At 42.9% G+C, this 23,376-nt stretch overlaps 1 protein-coding gene across 3 annotated transcripts; it reads right to left on the bottom strand.

The window, feature by feature from the left end:
• Positions 1-1,004: 1,004 nt before the first annotated feature.
• On the bottom strand, positions 1,005-21,734 carry upf2 (UPF2 regulator of nonsense mediated mRNA decay). Of its 3 annotated transcripts, none has more exons than XM_005475820.4 (21): positions 21,627-21,734; positions 19,247-19,615; positions 17,356-18,135; positions 17,124-17,284; positions 16,842-17,033; positions 16,613-16,762; positions 15,552-15,655; positions 15,367-15,452; positions 15,131-15,239; positions 14,900-15,013; positions 14,480-14,596; positions 13,940-14,329; positions 12,582-12,857; positions 12,224-12,407; positions 10,412-10,566; positions 9,892-9,996; positions 9,684-9,782; positions 8,399-8,563; positions 6,328-6,469; positions 4,913-5,033; positions 1,005-3,072 (listed from the first exon to the last, which is right to left on the bottom strand). In XM_005475820.4, the coding sequence occupies exons 2-21, from the start codon at positions 19,612-19,614 to the stop codon at positions 3,066-3,068; spliced, it is 3,825 nt and encodes a 1,274-aa protein (XP_005475877.1). In that variant the 5' UTR covers position 19,615; positions 21,627-21,734; the 3' UTR covers positions 1,005-3,065. The 3 variants fall into 3 exon arrangements, with proteins under 3 accessions (XP_005475877.1, XP_005475876.1, XP_003448171.1); XM_005475819.4 differs by having other exon boundaries at positions 1,005-3,075; XM_003448123.5 differs by lacking the exon at positions 1,005-3,072 and adding an exon at positions 4,520-4,806.
• Positions 21,735-23,376: the final 1,642 nt, after the last annotated feature.

Genomic DNA, 23,376 nt, shown 5'->3' on the forward strand with positions numbered 1-23,376 from the left:
AATGACCATAAACAAAGGCAACATTTACGCCCGCCCCAGATGTGACCTCAGCACCGCGTCACATAGGAAAACAACCCTAAACAACCGGTGTTTGTTCCCTCTGCAAACACTGGACCCCTGGAAGCACTGAAGAAAAAGATGATCAGACTTTTTTTTTTTTAAATGGACACTTGTGTAATTTTACTCACTGTATACCAGAAAAGAGTATCTAAGCCTTTAAGTTGAATACTCCCCTCTTTTGATTTCCACTGCTTGCTGTTTGCCTGCAGCACAGGTCAGAAGAAATCTGACAAATTTAAAGACCCAGTTGTTTAATTTAATGTGAAAACTATGAGAAAGAAAACAGTCTGCTCACTGGAAACACCATCACCAGGTTTTCTGTTGGCCCTGGGTCAGCCAAATAGTCATACTGAACCCTGTCTGCCTTCAAACGTCACGTTTCCATCTCCACTCTGGAAACAGAATCAGACTGAATCCCAGTTTGTGATAATCAAAATGAGGCTTTCTATGATCAGTTCTGTTCTAGTTTCATTGCACACACACTGAAAATAAACCTGAGACAAATACAAATTACTGACAGCTGAGTGGAAAAATGTGGAGCACTGCATGTCACCGTATGTCTTTGACTCGTATCAGAGTTACAGAGTGGTGACCTGTTCAGAGCGTATCCTGGAATTAGCACCACCCCAATCCCTGGTGGCTGTGGTCTTCTATTATGCCTTAAGAAAGACTCAAAGAAAGCGCCAAAGGTGTTGACCTGGCCTCCAAACTCCTCCAATTCACCTGACCCCCACAGGTATAGGGTGGTGGATTACCCCGTGGCCCTTTAACCGGTTAATCCGGCCATGGTTACCAGCGCTCCACATATGTAATGTTTAGAGGAGGGCGTGGGCGGGAAAAGAGGAAATACCCACTCTCGCTGGCTTGTAATTAGACCTCAACAAACAGGCGCACCCTCGCATGCCTGAAACACACGACTGACCTCAATCAGAGAGACAACTTTGTGCTTTTGTGGTAAATTTTATTTGTTATGAGCTGAGACATAAAGCTTTAGCAGGCAGCTGTTTCTCGCTTTTTTTCCCCTTTTTTTTTTAAGAATATCAGCTTGGACAGGGACAAACTCGAGTTCTGGGTCATCTTTACTATAGCAAAGACACAAAGCTGCTGCAGAAAAGGTTCATGTAGCAGAATACAGAGGATATATTTATATATCTAGAGGCTTAACAGGTTATATTTATCTATTATAGTCACGTCATCACTAAGGAAGACTCTCAGGCACACGGTTATCCAGGAAAAACTTTTGTCACGTTACACAATTCACAAATCAAAGCAAGCTGGATGTTAGCAAAAAAACAAACCAAAAAAAAAATCATCGAACTGGGTAGAAATGGAAGAACTGCTGAATATTTACACTCAGGTGTCCACCACTGAGCAGGTCACTCGATCCTGACAAGTCTGAACGCAGAAGGGATCAAAAAGTGTCCAATGGTGCGAGAGCTGGAGATTTCTCAGCTGAGCAGCAAAAGCACTGACCTGACACCACTGTCACATCTGCAGGTGGGGCATGAATTAGCTGAGCATTAAGACCAAAAACAAAGAGGACACGGGTGTCTGCCTCTACAAAAATATAACTTTGAATTGTCTGTGCCCATTTTTGAGCATTAATCTTCACTTTTTGTTAGTTTCACCAAACTAAGCTGAGACAGATTTTTTTTTAAGTTTCCCGCCTCCCTAAAAACCCACTTTCTTCTGATTGGTTAACATCTGGAAGAAAATACTTTAACATCATTAATTCAAAATGTGGTCATTCTTCAGATGGACACTGTGATATACTCACTGAATAACTGCTCACTGAAGCTAGCAGTGGATATCTTCTGTTAACTGTCCACACTGTCAATAATTAGCACATTTTTTAAATAATGAAGACAATTGTGTCAAGGCTTTTCGTTTAGGAATGGAGACCTGTGTAACATCTCCTCATTCACTATCTTAAATCTCCGGTTCCAATGTCAGGTGTTCACATTAAACAAGACGAAAGATTCTGAGCCAAAAGCACAGGCTCCACCCAACGGCTAAGGAGGGGGTAGCCAATCCGAAGACAGCTGGCTTAACTGTGACTCATGCAAAGCTACTCTGAGAGAATCCAAGAATAATTACATGAAGCAGGAAATGAGACTAATAGGTCGCCTTTAAAGGTCTTGCTAAAATCTGTAGAGTGTATAGGAGAGCAAGTACCTAATAAATAACAATTATGCGATGATTAGAAATGAACTGTAATGAACTCTAGAAAATAACTGCGACATACTTCTTTTAAAAATGTAACTGATTATCAAAAAAAAATACCTGTGAGACATATCCACGCTTTCATTTTTATTTTAGTAAAACTAAGAAGCAACACAGAGCTATAAATCAGCTCGCTGCACACCATCGGTCGCTGTTCGATTAGCACGTTTTTCTCTGCTCTACTGGTCAGTTTACAAACACCCAACACATTTGTCTTTTGCTGCTTCACACAGAATTGGACCGAGCTGTTCATGAAGTTAGTCCAAAATCCATCAATCAAACAAACAAACAAACAAACAAAAAATCCTTGCTAGTTTCATGTAAAAGTTGTGCACTCGCAGATTTCAACTCCCAAAGATGAGTCACTTTTTCCTGCCTGGTGCAGTGGTGGTGGCAGGTGAGCCACTCATCTCGCCTCTCCCCGCCTGCCTCGCCATCACTCTGCCGGTCAGCTGTTTCTAATGCGTTCTCGGGTCCAGACAGTTGTGTTTTTTTTTTGTCATCTCAGGTAACAGACAAAAAAGAAAGAGAGCCACCTGTCTGACCCCCTGACCTCTGACCCAATTCCCTCCCCCTGTCAGTTCTTCTTCTCCTTCTCCTGTGTGTGTTCATGTCAGGGGTTTGGTCTGTCCCCGGCTTCAGGGGGCGTCTGGAGAACTCGTTCCCTTGTTTTCGACCGGTTTCCCTTCCGATCTTCTCGTTTTCCTCTTGCGCTCTCTCTCTCTCTTTTGCTCGTTCATTCTCTCTCTGCCTCGCTCGCTCAGCCTGGGCCCAGACTCCGATCAGCGTCTCCTGGAGGACAGAGCAGGACATTTACTGCAGAGGTGCTGAAAGTAAAGCTAAAGCCTGACCACTTCAAAATAAAACTACTGTGAAAAAAAACATTTCATTTAAATAAAATTAAAATAAAAACTAGACCTTTGAAAAAAGAAAAACCAAACCTCAAACCAATTGAGACAATTTTTTGAACTTGGACAAAATAACAGAAGAAATTTTTGTATTTGAGGTTTCGATTATTGAGGTTTCAAATATCTACACGACTGAGCGTCAGCTACTTTCAAAAAGTTTATTTTCTATACTGATTTACTAAATCTATCACTGAAAACAATAAAAATAAAAAAAAAGTAAACATTCACAACTAAAGTGAAATGACCAAACCTGCTCCTTAAATATATAAAAAACGCTTTTCCTGCTCAAGTTTCTGTTTTAATGCCTGGATTCCACTCTTGACTTTTGGGTTTTTCATTCATCAGTTAAATGATTGAGGTAGTAGACAGACTATTTGTGTGTTATACAAAGTAAAAGTGCTATAAGTGAAACTACTGTTTGCTGTTAGCACCGGAACAAAAATATTAGAACAGGATGTATTTGTTTTTCAGACATCGAAAAAAAAAAAAAAATCATTATGCTGTAAGTCCAAGATTTCTTCGTTTATTGTTCTCCACAACCTAAAAGCTCCACTAACTAGCAGCAGCTAGCCTCTAACTGTGGAGTACAGAGGCTGTTTAGAGATTTAATGTGAAAACAGCTTCCTGCTGCAGATGGAAATCCAGTATTGAAGTCTGACGTCATTAGCACTTCCCAGGTCGAATGCCTACCCTGAGGTACCCCTGATCAAGGTACCGTCCTTACCGTTTCCACCTTAACATAATATACCATGTTCTGGCTGAGGAATTTCTGAAAAAAATTAAAACGTACAGCTCTGCTATCACTTCTGACATAAATGAAGACAGGAAACTAAACAGCAGTGACGTTTGTAGGGTTACTGAAGTTTGGCTAGCTGGTATATAATGATGTGGTATGTGGGGGCTAACTACACAGCTATGGTTAGCATAACATAAACACAGTGAAGCTGGAGGATGAACGCTGAGGGTTTCCGATGGTTAGGGACAAATGCAATCGCATGGCAGGATGCCGTAAACGGACCAAACTTCAGCCAGGAGAACAACTGAGATAATCCATCCACAATACGAGGTTAGTCATTAACATACTGCTGCATGGGCTGGTTACATCGTAAGGCTTTAAAAACTAAGCTTTAAAATGAACAGTGGTAATAAAAACTGAGTGAGGCTGACAGTGATCACTGACTTTTTTGCTCTATTTGCAAAATAGAGCAAAGATAAAGAGGAGTAGAATATAATAGTTCTTTTTTTAAAGCCACTCAGATACACCGTCATAATAATAACGTCTCGTGTTGTGCTTTGGTTTTAAAGATACAAAGACGCACAAAACGGTGTTGATGTCAAAATGTAACCAGGAAGTGATCTTTATTTGCAGACTTCAGCTTTTAAAGGGAAAAAAATAACTCTGCACTAAACAATGAGATTCAGTGAAAATAGGAACAAGATGTCCTCGATACTGAGATTTTTTGCTTGCTAAAGCATCGCCTCTGGGCGCACAGCAGCTCTGGCTCTTTTAGCCTACTCCAGCTCATATCTTTGGTTTCTCTCCTGCTTCTCCTGCCTGTCTTGCCTCTCCTGCCTGTCTCGCTTCTCCTGACTTTCATTTCTTGCTCTTTTCTTTCTGTTCAAAGAGACACCAATGAGGCGCTGTCAGTGCACGGCGAACTTAAACTCTAATCTGACACAACCTGCAGCCGGACTGTCAGCGATCAGGGACTGAGCCTCACCTTCCTCCGGTCTTGAAGATGAGGTCGGCATTGGGAGCGCCTTTCGGGTGCTGGTAGCGGGGACGGCGCTCCCGGTTGGTATTGGCTGGAGCTGGACGCTGGGCCAAAGACTGCATCATCTCTGTGACATGGAGAGCAAAAAGGAAGTGGAGTCAGAAAACTGACATGAAAAATATTTCACATTTCAACAGTTTTTGACAAGAAGGAGACAAAAACCAAAGACAAGCAGACAAACTGATGACTAATAAAAAAAAACTACTAGCATGGATGACTGATCTTGTCCTCTGTGTTAACAGTTATTATGGCTTTTATCAGGCCGCTGCTGCTTACATGAACAGGAAGCACGTCCAGTGGCCTTGCGCTTAATTTAAGCTTCTGTGTTGAGCCTGTATACAAATGGCCTGTATTTGTATAGCGCTTTACTAGTCCCTAAGGACCCCAAAGCACTTTACACATCCAGTCATCCACCCATTCACGCACACATTCACACACTGGTGATGGCAAGCTACATTGTAGCCACAGCCACCCTGGGGCACACTGACAGACAAATCATAAAGACAATCATAGTCATAGGAAGCACATGATGTCGACGCAATCATGTGGTTCAATGTGCACGTCTGCGAGTTACAGAGTAGGGTTTGAGGTCACGATGTGACTACGGTGACGATTTAACACATATGGATAAACTGCACCTTAGTGGAATAAAATCAGCAACGTCCAGGACTGAACTATGTGGTACCAACAAGTAGCAAAACCTGCAGTTCTGCTGATGGCCACTAGCCAAACCCACAGACTTTCACGTTAAAATGACAAATTTACTGCATAAATAAAAAGCCTAGTTTGGTCTCTATAGCTACTTTAGTCTATGTTGACTTTAAATCACTACAAATGGATTTGTTGTCATTTCCCTGAGAGGTTTCACTCAGAACCAAATTATATATAACCACAGACTCGTTGCCTCTACTGAAAACATCCCTCCTGCAAAGGCCCAGTTTGAACCTATAAACCTCCTACTACTAAAGCTCCTCTGAGGTAAGCGGCAGCAGCAGAAAGTGAAGGTTTATCAGGACTCTTACATTTCTAGAGTAATTATTAGAAGCCTATACAAACTTAATACCTTGAAAAAAATGAATCACACTCATGCACTGACTTTTTAACCACGCCCCCCGACAATACACAACTATAATAATCTGTGCAGATTTAAGGTGGAAATGAACCAGCTTTTTCTTGTCAGTGTGACCTTGCACAGAGAAAGAACTTCAAAGGACTCACTGGGGAAGCAAAACAACACTCCCTGATTTCAGGTCAAAGGTCACAGTTGCTTTCACAGGTCAGATATGAAACAGAAGCCGATCCACTCATGTAACCTGGGCAGATGCGGTAACAAACAATAAACAAACAGTTTCCATGGTTACCCTGGTAGTCCTCCTGCTCCTGCCGCTCGTTGATGTCCAGAGTGAGCTTCTTCATCCTCATGCGCTCCTCCTGCTCGGCCTGCTGCTGGTTGAAGTGATTCGCCGCCAGGTGGGAGGAGAGCGGCACGTTCAGGATCTTATACTGTTCAGGAGAATGAAAGACATTTTAGCTGGACAAGCGCATTTTTCATAAGTTCACACTCCGATAATTCAACAGCATTGTTTAAAATTAGCGTTTTGTCTCAAATTGCAGATTAATTATTCACGCTCGGATCAGCTCGTAAGTTGCAGAGTGCCCTCTGGTGGATAGACTATGCAACATCAACACTAATAACCTGGCTGAAGGGTGTTTCTCTGGTCTCTTCTGTGCTTTTTAAATAGTATTCATCCATCAGATACTGATAGATGTCTCTCCATGTCTATCCGGTATCTGACGAAGTTGATACTGATATATCAGCTGAGCCTTTTTGTGTAGGCGTCGCTGCTAAGCCCCCCTCACCTCTGTCGATTTACTGTTGGCAATTTGCACTTTATTGTCCCCAAAAAGAAAGTTTGTATCAGGACTTAAAGTATAAAGCATAGTAGTATTTTGATCAGGTTCTAGTAATTACAGCGCAGCATTTAAATTTTTTTTTTAACTAATTAATTCATTAAAGCGTAGCATGACTACATGTCTGTAGTCTGTACAATGAGGCGGATCAACTAGAATTCACACCAGGCGTCGCAAATACAGGCAGATCTCAACTTAAATTATTTTAACTTCACACTGTATAATGAAAATCCATTCACTGGGATTCTCCTGACACATGAGAGAATCGAGGAGAGACCAGCTGACTGAAGCAGAGCTTCACCTTCAGACAGACAGAAAACGGTAGAGGGCAGAAAGGAAGCTTCTGACAGTGTTTCTGTAGGGTGAACTCTGCAGTTTTCTTTAGGCCAGAAAGTGATTAATCTTGTGAAGTTAAAATAATGTTTGATTGACAGCAGAATTTCTCACTCCCTGAAAACTGATATCAGCCCTTCAACTGGCTGAGCCTGAGATTTCTAGAGCTACAGAACTCTCAGACGCACCGACAAAGACGCTCTGTGTGTGCTGGCGTTTCTGGTAGCTGTTTTTCAAGCAGACTGAACGCTGCATGAAACCTCTGAGCACAGGCAGAGTGCTGGACACACCCAGCAGCACAACAACCAGCCTCTGCCCTCAAACCACACATTCCACCACGCAGCGGCTGGCCTCAACACGCACACACACACACACACACACACACACACACACACACACACACACACACAGAGAAGGACACAGGTGTGTTTCTGTATGTGTGTTAGGACGCCTGCTGACATGCACGCAATTTTTCCATCTATAGTGCTGAAACTGTTTCTCTCAGGAAGCCTTACATACATAATGGACACAGAGAACACAGATGGGCATTTAGCAGGAGATTTTCCTCAGAAGGACATGAAGACCAGAAACTGAGCAAAAAGAGACTCATTACTGTACCAACATCCACCTCAGGGGTGCAAACATGACTCTGAATGATAAAGCTGCTGAATCAACTTCAGACAGAAGCAACAGCAACGGTCCTGCAGAAATCCCCTCTCTAGAATGGATAGAAACTGAAACTGGTTCAATTAAAGTACACAGACACACACACCCAGAGTGAACATTATTAAGCATTCATTTATGCACAACACCTCCTTAAAGAACAACCAGAATGAACAGGAGAAAGAGCTGGTTCATGGTACAGACAGTTTTCACACCTGATTGCTCCATTATTCATCGCCGTGACGTGTAAATTCTACTGTTAATGTGGAATATTTTAGAAACCTTAAGTGCATGACTCAGTCTACCCTGCAGGATCATTCCACAGAAGATCGGCCAAATAACTGTAGCATATTAATCGAGTTACAAACCCTTAGAAGACTATTTTGGCCAAGAAGGCTAGAAGATGAACCCGGTATCAAAATGTGGTTAAAAAGAGACTTTTCACCTGCAACAAACTGCTGTGACCAGCCTGATTTTTAAAGAACTGCAATATTGCAATAGCTTGGCACATAGATACCACCTTACCTGTTGCTTGTTGCCTTTGCGAGTCAGCATTACAAACGGCATGGTATCGGAGATGTCCGAGTCTCCCTCGCTGATGCATGGCTGTCCCTTCTTCAGCTGACTCTTCAGCTGCAGAGGAATGGCAACGTCCAGCTGGTGCACCTTCACCGCCTCACCGCTACGCTGCTGCAGTGACACAACACACAGTGAAGAGTCAGTCTGCGAGGTCTGGATCAAAGCTGAGGAGACCTGTACTACTCTATGTTTTCTTATGTTTATGAAGTGCTTCTTTTCACTGAGCAAATTCATTATGTTCAGAATATCCCATCATTATCTGGCTTACATCAGCAAGATGGATACCAAAGCCATAAGGCTACCTGGGTTTCAATCTAGCCGTGAGCATGTTCACGTAAAAGAGACAAAGAAAAACAAAGAAAAATAGTGTAATAAAGGCCAAAAGCTACAAATCTGCTGTTAAAAGAAAAACGCTGCATGTAGCTATGAAACTGTGCATGAATTTTCAGTTGTTATTATGAGTGCAGAAAGGATAAGTAATGAAAAAACTGCAAATAATAATGTTAAGCAGATTCATCCAGAGAAAGAACAATCAGACTAAATGCACCTGTATACTTTTAAACAAAGGCATTTCTACAGACGATGTACTTTTCCTGAACCAATGGTACAAAGACTTTTTGAAAATTTTACATTTCACAGGTCAGCAAGTGCAAAGCTTGGTAGTCTGCTTTAGGATTATGCTGCTATATTAAAGCTTAACAATGGCATTGCTTGTAGTCAATATAAGGTGGTCTCTGAAAACTTAAACTTTCATATATCTGAACAGCGAGACTCAAGAAATCCTCCAGAATGGTGACGCTCGTTTCCAGTGAACTGATTGCTCAGAAAGCAGTGATTTTGTGCACATTCATCTCTTATCCGGGAGACAACCTGTTCTGAGGCAGGTTAGGCATGCACCTTAAGTTACCATGGTGATGTACCACAGTAATAAGTGAATCCTGAAAACACAGGGTTACCCCTGCTTCATGCTACAGGCTTCACCTCTCTGTTTATAAATTTCAAGTTAATGGGAGAAAGTATACAAGAGTGTCAAAACATTAGGTAAGTTAATGGAGTGGACATAAGCCTGAGCCTATGATACACTAGCTTTTGTCTAAGGGACATCATAAAGATTCTTATCTCCTGATTACACTCATCTCTTTGATGTTTTTAGAATTAAATCAAAAATTCAGTAAAGCCTTTTGTAGCATAAAAAGTACTTCATGGCCAGCGTGGCAGCAAGACGCTGTACCTGCAGGTTTTCCAGCATCATCTTGTCCAGAGCCTGAATGAAGTCCTCGTCCTCAGCGCATGCCACGTGCTTCAGCCCGCCGCCACGGATGGTGACCTCCTGCACACACAGGCAGCAAATCGACATCAGCAAAAGGGCAAATCTTTAAACCAACAAAATGTATTAAATCTGGAGTTATACACAGTTATACACATTTCCCAATGCTTACATTGTTCTCCTCGTCAGTCTCGTTCTCCTTGTTGGAGTCGGTCAGGTAGTCCGTGTTCTCTTCTTCCTCTTCCTCCCTCTCCTCCTCTTCATTCTCTGACCCTTCCTGTTGGGGAAAAAACCCCCAAAACAAAACAAAACAAACAAACAAAAAGCAGTCATAGCTATATTCCTGCTTTTGCTGGCCATGCAGCTCTCAGGTTTTTCGATCTGCAGCCGGGTGTGCAAGAGTGTGCGGTTATGTCGGATGTGGGGGTATCCCAGTTTATCCGAGTTCACCTAATGTCCAGGAGAATACTGCGGCAGCTACCTGACGGCGAGCATAAATAGATTATTTCGCTGCCACCATCTTGGAGTTTTGAAACCAGATGTTTCACTTCTGGGCACTCAGCGTCCACTTGCTGGACGCCATTGTTAACTTTAGGCTTAGTTTGAATATTTAGCATTTCCTGTAACTTTGTTCTGTTGCAAGATGGATTTTTTTTGAGGAAGAACGCCAGAATGGGGGAGTCAACACTCACATCCTCTTCCTGTTCGTTCATTTCGCTTTCATTGCCTGACTGCTCTTCGGTCTCAGCGCCTCCCTCTTCATCATCGTCCCCGTCATCATCTTCCTCGTCAAGGCCCTCCCCTTCGCTCATGGCACTGGAGCGGCCATCCTTCTCCATGGCCAGACCTGCGCAAGAACACGTGGAAATATTCATCGTTAGGACACGTAACACTAAAACAATCAGGACAAATAATATCATAAACGCCTCCGAGCCCAGCCCAGCCCGAGAGACCAGCTTTACTCAAACAAAACCCTCAGTTATATATAGAACAAATACTCCAGAGGAAAATTATTGTTTCTATGCAGCTCATCACAGAGCATAATTATGCAAGAAAAGGTAACGGCGAAGAAATGAAGTCGGGCAGCGGCGTGGAGTGGAAGATCAGGTCTTGAGTGACTCAAGGACTGAGGAATGTCCGATCCTGGTTAAAGTATGAAAGGTAACAATAGCTCCACTGTTTAGCTTCAGGGGCCTTCATCAATCACTCTCCTCTCCTACATTCCCACACACAAACACATGCTTACTGCTTATCTACCTGCATAAAGGTTTAAACACATAAACACAACAGTGATGGAAAGCTACTGATTACATGTACTTTTATACAGTTTTGAGGTACTTTGACATTTTAGTACTTCTGGCTTGTGCTGCTAATCACACCAAAGGTGATGTATTAGCAAAGGTTAAACAAGCGGCTCCTAACCTCATCTCTCTCCCATTAATGCCTCTTTGGAGGAATCCGACTCCAAAGAACTAACAACCCCCCCCACACACACACACACCCTTTTACTTTAAATAACTGAGGGTGTCCTGCTCTCAGAGGGCGCAGCTGTGGTTTACATTTTTTCTCGGGACATTCCAGGTCAACACCTTGAAACTGTCAAACAAAGCTCACATTGCTGCGCTGTTATCACGCCGCAGAGTCAGATACACCTGCTGCACCACTTCCTTCTTCCTCCTCTCCAGATATCATTGTCCTGATTGTGTTCTGGTTTTTACATTTCTGAATATTCATATTGTCTCTGAGCTCAGATTATGTGTCGCAAACATTGTGGTTTCAGGGTTCGGGACAGAGGTGTTAGGAGTTGCAGCTTATTTACACCTCAGTGGTGAATCTTAATAGAGTCTAGAATCTAAATAAGAAAGTAGGTTAGATCCTGGCCTGTTTTTAATTATTTTCAGTGGGCAGATTTATATAAAGATGTTCATCATTATTAAAGAGTGCTAGAAGAGGTCTACAGACAGCACTTGAAAGAAAATCTCCAAATTGTCACATTTCAGACACTCAACAGACAAAATGGACAAAACATTATTTTTCTGTCTGATTAACTGCTTTTTGAAGTAGTGCAAGATTATTTAGACTCCTGTTGGTTGAATAGGTTTAGTCAGCAAAACAAATGAGTGCATGTCACATATTTTATCAACAGCACACAAATGCATCTTTGGTGAGATCAGATCTCTCGAGGTTATCAGGCTAGATTAAACTGAGGTCCAGAGGAAGTCTGAAACAGTCGTCATTGATTTTAAAAGATCCTTCCTGAAGTCTCTGTAATGAGTGGGAGTGCATGTGTTCGGCATTTTAAACAATGAGTTCAAACCTGTCCGACAGACAAAGCAGAGGGAGAGAGAGGAGTGACGCAGCATGCGCGCTTGCCCTCCCACACACTGGGGAATGCTGCTCTGCCGGGACAACGGAGAGCAACCAAACTGGCAACACCAGCTGCTACACCAACGCCGTCACGCTCCACGCACATTAAAGATGATTACTTAGTGTCACCCTCCTACCTAGCTTGACGAGCACTTCTCTCTCTAGGTCGCTGACTTGCTTGATGGCCTCCTCCAGGGAGCTGCTGAGCCTCATCTTAGGTCTGAGCAGCTCCAGCGTGTCACTGATCATGTAGTCGATGTCAATGGGGAACGGGTGGTCCTTAGTCCACACGTCCAGGCTCTTTTTCCACCATATGTACCGCTGCAGACACACAACAACATCTTAATTACTTCACCCCTGACCAGAGCGCCTCCTGAGCAAACCTCACAGGTCTGCCAAACTCAAAACAGTGGCACAGTGACTACACACAGTAGATTTACAGTAAATATCAGGCCTCCCAAACATAAAGTACAGGCACTTTACGAGGTTACGTGCCTGGAAGTAGATGAGGAAACAGTCTAGCTTCCTCTTGCTGGAGCCTCGATCAAAGTATTGGCCGCAGGTATCAAGCAGGGTGCAGACCAAGCGGATGCGGAACAGATGCTCTGGGGGGTCCAGAGGGCTGGGACTGCCGTCCTGATTCACGCCGAAGGAGATGAAGGAGAAGAGGGTGCGGAAAATGACGGCCGACTCCACCATGCGGTAGTTGTAGAGCTCGCCCAGGAACTTGGCGCTGCTGATCCGCCGCTGGTTGAACTTGGGCTGGTTGACCTAGGAAGGAAACAGTGAGGGAAGAAGAGGAGATCCTAAATTGCGATGTCCAACAATATAATATAGGATGCTGCAGGGGAGAAGAAAAAAAAAAAAAATATGGAGGAAAATTCTAAAAGCTTTTTGCTGCAGGGACCAAGACCGCCAACCTCCTGGTTGCTAGGGATAATGCTTGAATTTTGGCTGGCTGGACTCTGTTTTGAGGTCAGATGGAGGCCAGATCAGGGTCAAAGGGTAAGCACGGCTTCTAAAATATGCAAGTAAGCATTTGCAGCTGTGACAGGCCCAACTGTTTGTGTTCAATTATTTTTTCTGTAAAATCACAACCTCAGCCGAGCAAATGGAATCCGACAACATTCCCACGTTTCCTGCAACACGTAGCAGACACAAATAACGCAGCAACACAGGCGTCCCCTTCAATGAACTGCCAGTCAAGCAGACAGCATCGGGGTTTTTTGATCGTCCTGTCTATTCGCTGCTCCTGATCTCACCGCTCCTTCAATAAACATGCTGAATATGTGACACCCGAAGCATCTGTAGCTTCAAGTGAGAGGTTAGAGACGTCCAGAAGAGTTATTAAAACTCAAAAAAAAAAAAAAAAAAAAAACTGCAGATAGTTTGTAGCTTTAAATGAATAATTTCTATCACTCGACCTGAGATCCTTTTTAGTTTTTATGTGTAAGGAAACATCAGGCTCAACAGATGCAGGAAAAAAATACATTCAAGAATATAAAGAACACCGGCTCTTTGGTACTTAGTAGTGAAGCATGAATGAAAAAAGGACTAGATTTCTCAGGAGAAAGCTAAAGAGAAATAATATCGACAGCAAGAAGGAGCAACGTCCTTCTAGCTTCTCCGATATGATCTCTGACTGAATGTGACCGGAGTTAAAGTAAACAAGCGGGCCTGAGAGAGAAAAAGAAAGAATGTTTCGCCACCATCTGATCTTTCCACAGTCTGCAGTTAAATAAAACCTTTCTGACACATTCAGTCTGCTCATTGTCATGAGCGTTTTGGGTCAGCATCAGACTGATAATACATTCCAAATATTGGGCCAGTGCATCCCTAATGCTTCTCCTTACCTCCATGCCGAGCCGGATGTCCTCCAGGACACCGTCCACCACGTGGATCCCCACGTCCTCCTGGTAGGCCACCAGGCCAGCCAGCAGGTTGGCCACACAGTGGATGCTGTTGTACTTGACGTTCCAGATGTTGACCATGCAGCAGATCAGGTAGCTCTTCACCTCGGGGTCCTGCCATGGCAGCTTGCGCATCTGCCTCAACACCTTCTCTGTGGTGACCTTGGACAGGTCCTTGTAGAGCAGCTTGCAGATGTACTCCTGCAGCGGCGGCCTCTTCTTCTTCACCGTCTTCTCCATGGGCGGTGGGTTGCAGTAGTAGTAGGCGTTCTCCACCATGGTCACGTAGCGGGCATCAAGATGTTGGGCCTGCTTTTTGCGCATCATTTGTTCCTGGAGCACACATGGGACAAAAGTCAGGCTAAAAATCGCTCATTCATCTTTATATTCAAATATTTTCTCTGGTTTTGTTCTTGGCTATATCACATTCTAGTTTGCTGCTTCAAAATGAACCGAAGCCCAGCGAAGAGAACCAGTACTGACCAGCAGGACGCTGGTGCGCAGGTGAGAGTCGGGGGATCTAAAGAGGAAGCGGCCGCAGGTCTCCAGCAGTGTGCAGGCCATCTCTATGTGATGGTGCGTAAAATCAGACAACAGCATCTGGAGGAGGAGACAAGGACAGAAATCTATAACAGCTACGCTGGAGGTTATCTCACCAGCTGTGTTGTTATTCTGATGCATGCACACAGCAGAGTGAGCTCTGGAAGCATTTTCTAGTTGTTATCATAGTGAGGATGAAGGTAAGTAGGTAAGTTTAGTTTTTCACATCTTCTTCTTAATGGGGAATTTTGTCTGTGATCTGATTGGATGAGCAGAGATGTTGCTAAAAGTGTTCTTTTTTTTGTAAAGAGATTTAAAGACAAACAGCCTGATGTGACTCAGACAGCGGTTTCTTTCTCCCACCTTGAGACACTGAAGTGTGTCTGTCTTCGAGAACATCTTGAACTTGGCCAACTCGCCGATAAATCTGACGGTTTTATTCTTGGTCTCGATGTTGATCTGATCCTTCTTCCGAATCTAGAAACACAGATTCGATTCATAATGTTGGCAAGTGTTTTTAATGCAAACATGATGGAAAAAAGCCAAGTATGACAAATCTATTTAAAACCTGATGTAAGTGAGCAGAGGACCTACATGAAACCTGAAGTCTCCCTTCAGCATGGAGCACAGGTCCTCCGCCACGTCTGACATGCATGGATGCAGCGTCGCCACCAGACGAGAGTAGAAGGGCAGGAGATCCAACCTGCAAGAGGAGAATGACTCAGTGCATCTCTCACAATCAGTCATGACGATAGCACCCCCTTGTGGTGATTAAAGGTAAAGACTATGACAGATTGTTTTTACTTCAGGTTTTCTGACATGAAGCCTACCTCTGTCTGGGGACAGTGAAGAGGGCACGGACTAGCTTCCTCCTGTTAGACTTGGTGTTCATGTTCATGCAGAAGTCCATGGCAGCCTGCAGGAATCACCAGAGCTCATAAACATTTACAAACCATCCAACATCTGGAAGCTCATTTCTTTCCTTTGATCAGTGTGTCTGTCCTCTTGGCCTCACCTTGTCTATGAGGTCTCTGTTGACACAGTTGGGAAGCTGCTGGATGAAAGCATCCACGATTAGCTTCAGGTGAGACCCCGTGTTGGCTTCCTCATCCTCTTGTTCTGCACAGACACAAACAAATGTTCACACTGTATGCAGTTCAAATAAAATCAATTCAATGTGTATATTCCAGTTATTGTTCATAGTTTTGTCTATACAATCATTTCTGCACCATTTTAAAAACTCAAAGTATTAGGCCACATCTTTTAATCTCTGAATTCAGGTGTTTTTAGTCCTGTATCCATGCAGTCTTCCTTTTAGTGAAAGAATAAAAGAGGATTGCAACTAGTCAGTTCATGAGATTTCTTGCCTCCTAGATATTCCACAATCGACTATAAGTGAGCGCTGCTTCTGTGGATCAACTGCCCCCATCTCATCCTCCTCTGTCACACCGACCCTTGTCTCTTCACTACATCTATCCTTCCTCTCTAATCTTTTTTTCCTTCTGCAGCTTCTTTTCCTTCTTGTCCTCTGCAGCTCCATCTTCATCAACCTTTATCTGATATACCCAGCAGCCCTCCTCTGCACGTAACCCCCTCTCTGTCCACTGTTACACTTGTGACCCAAGCATTAGGTAAATTCATGCATTCCAAGCTGAAGAACCTACTTGCAGAAGACCCAGTAAATCTCACGGACTGCATAAAAGATGGACGTAGGTGCCATCTAGTGGTCTACAAAAAAACTAAGCCAATACTTGAGTGACTTAAGCCTGCATTTCTTCTAAAGGCCAGAAGGGAGCGCTTCTGCTGGCTGTTAAACAAGCTGTATAGATGTTTTTGATGAAGCAGCACTTGGCTCCTCTGATCTTTGACCTCAGTAACCATTTTCCTGATGAGTTTATGATGAGTTTCAAGTCTTATTGTTCATTTAGTAAATTACAGTCTAATCAGATTAAAGAAAGACAAACTGGTGTATTTTTATTGGCTAACTTGTGATTGAACACTGTCAGCCAATGAGCATGCAGTGACACATCATCATAGAAGTAGTACAGTAGCGGTTTCCTGGAAAATCCTGTTTACCTTGTTCATCCAGCAGTTTTTTGGCCAGCTCTTCATTTTCCACCTCGTCTGGTCCCTCTAGTTCAAGAGGCTCATCTGTGATGTCCAGAGCCTCGAGCTCCAGCTCCAGCTCCTCTGTGGTGCTGCCCGCATCCTTCCCCTCTCTGCCATCTGAACGCAACAGCAGCACAGTCAAAACAAAGTACACAAATCTCTTCCTTTTTGTGAACATGGGTGTTTTATAACATACCTTTGCCATCCTCCTTCTCTTTGCCCTGACTGCTCTTCTCGTTGTCCTTGAAGAGGATGGCGGGCACAAACGCCTTCAGGTCCACCAAGTTCTCATAGAAGTTACGAGCATCTTCATCTTCCCAGATCCCTCCCTCCAGGTCGTACTCTCCAGGCTTCCCGGGGGTGAAGATGTCGATCCCAGGGCCGTGCTCTGTGAGAGCAGAGCCGTGATAATATCAGATATTAATAAAAAATTGACAGGGTGTAATATGAGGAAGAAAAAAAATGTGTGGCCACACACCCTCCTGCACAGTCTTGTCCTGAGGCAGCTCGGGCATGTTTTCATCCAGCAGATCAGCCAGAGACTGAGTGTTGGCCAGCAGCTTCTGGTAGGAAGTGGCAAACTCCTCGTACTGTTTGTGCCGGTCCTCGCTCAACTCTCCTTTGGAATGCAGGATCCGCCTGAAGAGGACAAAATGTTAGGTACGCTCAAAATAATCACGCAGTGGTTTCCTGTAACAGCTGAACCTCACCTGTTCTGTCTCTCGATGTTCTGCAGCTCCCGGTGGTCCTTCTTTAGGTGTTTAGTGAGAGATGTGAAGTATTCCCGCAGAAGGTTCTGGAACGGCTGCTGCTTCTCGCTGCTGATGATCTCGCTGGGAGGGAAAGCCAAGCCAAACTTCTCGGCCGCCAGTTTCACCTTGCGGGGCACCAGCCCAGCAATGTCGTCCCCGCAGTGCTTACAGAAGCTGATCACAACGGAAACGTGGGTGTGCGTCTCGCGGTCGGCCCCAATGATGTTTTTCAGCTGCTCATAAATGAGCGAGAGACCCTCCTTGTCGGTGAAGAGACCGACGATGGTGAGCTCAGCGATGAAGCGGAGGTCTGTGCGCAGCTTGCTCACGTTGGGCGCCTTTTCCTCCTTCCTGGCTTCAAAGTGCTTCTTCCAGGCCTGCAAGAGCAATGGGGCAAACTCGGCGTACCGCTGGTGGAAGAGCGAGCACAGATGGACCGCGCAGCCAACGTCTGAGATCTTCAGCTTTGCTTCCACAACGGAGCTCACGGCCTCACCGATGTACTTGCTGAGGTTGAGTGAGGCAAAGTCGTTGGAGAGTGAGTCTCGCTGCTGCTCGGTCAGCGTGCGCAGCTTCTTCACGAAAGCGGTGTTCTTTTTAAGGCTCGAGTCCAGGCGGCTAAAGAAGGCCTCTTCAGGACGACCCTCCTGGGCATTCTGGTTCTTGCTGCGCAGTTCCTTCCTACACTGATGGCGTTCCCATGCCTCCTGGTACAGCTGATGCCCCTCCTCCTTCTCCCTGCAAAGATGGGGTGACCCGCAGAAAGAGTCATGATTAAAGCAAGATAATGAAATCAGCGCAGTTGTTTCGGGTGCTACGGTGGCTCCAAGACTAACATCAGGGGTTGAGATGGATGGTGGTGAACAACTCTGGCTCTGCAAAAGGTCAAGTCAAACATATACACGCTGGACCAGCAGACACATCACTTTCTCTTATGTTTATTTCTTAAATGAAGAAATAAATAAATATGCTGATATCAATATGCTTTTAAAACATTGAAAAACATGTTATTGTATCAGATTTTTAAAAGTAGAAGACACAAAAGAAAACTTTCATCTGCAGACAGTGTATGACAAACTTTTAACACAAGGTTTAAGTCGCTTGAGCTTTACCACTACATTTTTGTTTTACATGCTACTGTATTAAGTATTTTACACAAAGGCCACATGGAGATTTTCAAATAAACTCACCTGATCAGCTTGCATTTGAACAGAACTACAGCCATTTTAGGGAATCTAGAAATTTTGTGTAGTTCATTTATTACAAGCAAATGTACAGCTTTTAAACCCAATAGATTAAACTGCACAAGCAGATGAAGCACTGATGTGGAGAGGTTTTGTATTTCTAGTAAATTAGAACCTCATTAAAGATCATCTTTGAATTCAAAATGTTTTTATCAAAGTTTATCTTCAAATTTATTAATGCTAAATTAGTAAAAACTACAGAGATTCATCTTGGGATAAAGTTGTAGGTCAAATCGCCATTTTATCAGCTCTTATGTCGCCAAATCTTCATTTTATTGTGAACTTTAGTGCAGTGTATTATTCTACAGACTTTAAAACAAGTCTTTGTATGCCTTCCCCACTCTTATTATGCTTATATACTAATGAGCCTCAGCATAACTACTGACCAAAATTTGTGCTGGATTTTGACGATAATGTTGTTCTTCTACATGATATGGAGCAAGATCACAGCCCTGCGCTTGGCAGATTTGTTAACATTGATGTGTTCACGCCTTCCTCCAATAAATGTGGCTAAGATTAAGTAAGCGGTAGCATTGATCTAAATGGCATTTTAAACATTGCTAAAATCGCTATTAAGTCAGAATTTAACAATCACGATGACTTACTTGAGGAGGGCAGCCTCCTCCTCACGTTGTCTTTTGGCTTCCTCCTCTTTGAGCTTCCTCTCCTGCTCCTCCTGCTGCCTCTTCTCCTCCTCTTCCTTCTTCTTCTGTTCCTCCTCTGCCTTCAGTTTTTCCTCCTCTTTCTTCTTCCGCTCCTTCTCCTCCTTCTTTTTCTTTTCCTCCTCTAGCCGCTTCCTCTTCTCCTCCTTGCCACCGTCTTTTTTGCCGGTCATTTTGGCCTCGTCTTTGGCCTTGTCCCGGGCAGATCCTGGCCTCCTGTCAGCCTCCCTGTCCTTCTCCTTTTCCTTGTTGCTGAAGGTGCAAACATCTTTCTCATCCATGTTTACTGAGCGCTTGCGTTCAGCAGGCATACTGAGGAAGGACAACAAGAAAAGCTTAATGACAACAGATGCTGCTGTATAAGTTAAATAATCATACAACCATCTGTGCTTCTTTGAAAATATTTCAATCAGCCTCTTATTAAAATTGAAATATTAATTATCAGCTTTATTATTAAATGTTCTGATTTCCTTTGACTCTATTAGGCCATCCAATTTAAGAAAAAACCCTCAGGAGGGTATGGAACTTGTTGTCGGACCTTGTTTAACCTTATGAATCCAATGAAATGGGAATAACTCATTTGAATACTTGTTGACATTCTCCTGGGAAACTTCAGGTCCTGACACTTATCACACACAGCTGCACACCAAGCACAACACACCAAAATCCTCAAATCAACAAACCAACCATTAACGATCAAACAAACTCAGCTTATATGGGTCCAAGTTACATTTACACCGAAAAATACATTAAAGTATAAAAACATTTATAGTTTTACACGCACATTCCACTGACAATGTGACATACAGTGCTGTACTTTACAGCTGAGTTTCATTCCTGATGTTAGTGAGGTAACAAGCTGCACATATAACATGTATCTGCAGATAATAGAGCTCTCATAACATACTGTAAATAAGAGAATACATGAAAATATTGCATTTGCATTTTAAATTGAAACTCTGATAACAACCTGCTCCCAACACAGTGATGTGTTCAGCATCAGTTACCATGGTGATTTAGCCAGCTAAAAAGAGAGACACTGAAACCTCTGATTTGAATCTTAAGACAGCTCACTAAACCATTCATCTCACTTCAGAGTACACCCCTCTGGACTCTCACTGTGGGCGGGGCTGCAGGTACACAGTAACAGTTAACTAAGTGAGGCAACAATGTACAGTATCTCACAAGTACACCCCTCACATTTTTGTAAATATTTTATTATATCTTTTCATGAAACAACATGAAAAGTCATGTCTGTTCTGTTTCTAAAAACTTAAAAGTTAAAAATAAAATAAAATAAATAAATAATAATCAAGTGGACTATGGCAAAGCCATAATGGTCCACTTGGAAAAATAAATCCGTTCAAAGTGTCATATCTTCAACGTTGTCCCATGAAAAGACATAACAAAATATTTATAAAAATTTGTGGGGCAGACAGATACATCTATAGTAATTCATTTTGAAGATCTTTTGAAACAAATCAAAAGTAATTAACTCAAATTAAACATAGACACAGACTATCATTGTACTGCTGTGATCGAACCGCACAGGTAAGCCCAACGATTTCCTGTTTACCTGAGACATTAAAACAAAGTCAGGATTGATATAAACTAAAAGTCACGTCTAAAGTCTCCAGACACAAAATGGAGGAAGGGTCATCGTGGTGAGATGTCATAAGGGCCTAAAATTAAAAATAATTCAGTTTAATCAAACACTCAGACAGAAACTCCACGTAAACACGGCTGAACGGGCCCTGCAGGTGAGCAGGTAAATCAGGCGAGAAGCTCCTTAAAGCTGACACCTGTCCGCGCGTGTAAACGCTGTTTGGTTCGTGCACGTGTTTAAAAAGAAGAGATTAACGTTAAACGTGTAACGTTCTTCCACTGTAAACGCTACGTTCAACAAAATCAACCTTTTGGGGTTGAACTTGTAACGTTAAAATCAGCGTGACAGCCGCCCACGCAGACTCCGCCTGTTATCCGCCGAGCCTCCGCTACACCTGCGTCAGCTTCCTCCGTGTGAACAGCTCAGCAGAAGCTTCACTTTAAAAGACAAGGAGAAAGCCGCGTTCACAGCGCCCAGCAGACGCTGCGACGTTTTTAAATGAACAAACAAATTTACAACAAAACAGAGCTAGCGTTAGCACAGCTAGCGGGTTTAGCTCAAATGGACTTAGCGAAAACAGCCGCAAACAAACGCTTAGACAGCGCAAAACTGACAGACAGTAATTAAAACGCAAATTTACACAAACATACAGCAAGCACTCCCTGTTTAGAGAAGCCCAGTTTCTTCTAAATAATATGTAAAGATGAGCGGGGTTACCTGTTAGCCGTAGCAAAACAAACATCGGTTCATCCGTGCTGATTTCCGGGTGAACAGCATCAGGACCCTCTCGTTTTGGAGTTCCAAATTATGCCTGATTAAAAAAATATATAAGTTACCTTACATTTTCTCCGGTACATGAGAGCATTTTTATTCTGAGCTTTCTAAACGATTGCCTTAACAATTTAATCTTTAAAGAAGCGAATGTTATTATATTATATATTAAAATTGTTGTCTCCCCAACAGGCAGCATTCCAGACTGCTAACAGGTCAGACTATATATATATAGATAGATATAGATATAATTTTTACCCTAATCGTTTTTCCTCAAAAGTATTTTCTTTTGCCAGGTTTTTAATGCCATGCATTGATAACAGAAACTGTGAAGGACAAAAGAGTCCTCCTGGAGAAATAATTATACTCTCTCTGCAATTTTAACTGTTTTTCCTATTTATAGTTTTTCACCACTAGTTAACAGGTGCATCAACTGAAGCTTTAGGTAACCTGTGGGTGATTATTCCACTGTCTTCTTTCAGTTAATCACTAATCAACACACATCCTGGGCTGTGAGTAGGTATTAGTTATATCTGTGAAGAGGTTACAGTTGATAATGGCTGTTTAGTGCCCTGATATGACTCAACATGGGTACCGCAGGTTTTCAAGAAGCAAGTAGAGGTGTTATTATGGACTTTCATCTTTACAGTTTCATCTTTACTTTCATCTTTCAGTTACTTCCTGTTTTGTTCTGGAAGTTAATTTTCTTAAATCTCTTAAATGTTTTTTTTTTTTTTTTTTTTTACTTCATGCTTTGTTCTTTTCGCTATATTCGGTCTATCCAGGTTTAGCTGTTCATATCTGTGTCTTCTTTACCAATCAGTCCTCTGCATATATTTTGACCTACTACCCCCTTTTCCTAATCAGTTTATCTTGATCTTAATGGAAGAAATTATGAATTCAAGGAAATGTGCAAAGGGGAATTCATAAGGACTTCAGAGGATCCAGTTGCACTTACCAAAGCCTCCTTAATAATGTAACATTGCATGTTGTTGATGCAGGTGTGTAGACAGACTACCAAAAGATGAAGGTGTGTGTGTACATGTGTGTGAATGAGAGGAAGACAGGTGGAAAGGTGAACATGCAATGAGTAGAGGCAGCGAAGGTGGATGAGTTTAAATACTTGAGGTCAACCATTCAAAGCAACCGACAGTGCACGAAGGAGGGAAGAAGACAGGGTGGAGTGGATGTGACTGGCTGTCTGTGTTAGCACTGAGACAGACTGACTCCCGTCCTATGGTAGCAACCCTCAACCAGATAAGCAGAAGAGAATGGATGTATGGTTTAGAAGATGGTTGCAGATACAACAAGACAGAAAGGCTAGTAACACAGCTGAAGATGTTGAGATTTTCATTTGGAGTGACCAGTGGGGACATTTCAGGTTGAGTGGTTGACAGAAGACAAAGGCTGAGATTGTTTGGATGTGTGCAGAGGTGGGAAGTAGATTAAGAAGATGGAGAAGAAGCAGCCTAAAGTTTAGAGATTAAAAACATATTTTTGAATATTTGTAGATTCTATCAGCTGTCAGTTGCTGATTGTCTTTCATGACATTTGAATGGTGGTTTGCTGTGAATTGTGGGACCACATGATCTCCTTTGTTTTTAGAAAATATTAAACGAGGTCGTAAAGGAAGCACTGAAGCACTTTTCCTAAGTATTCACAGAATTCAGACAGCTCTTATTGTGGCTGCGCTTCA

This window comes from Oreochromis niloticus, linkage group LG17, assembly GCF_001858045.2.
Source record: "Oreochromis niloticus isolate F11D_XX linkage group LG17, O_niloticus_UMD_NMBU, whole genome shotgun sequence".
Lineage (NCBI taxonomy): Eukaryota > Metazoa > Chordata > Actinopteri > Cichliformes > Cichlidae > Oreochromis > Oreochromis niloticus.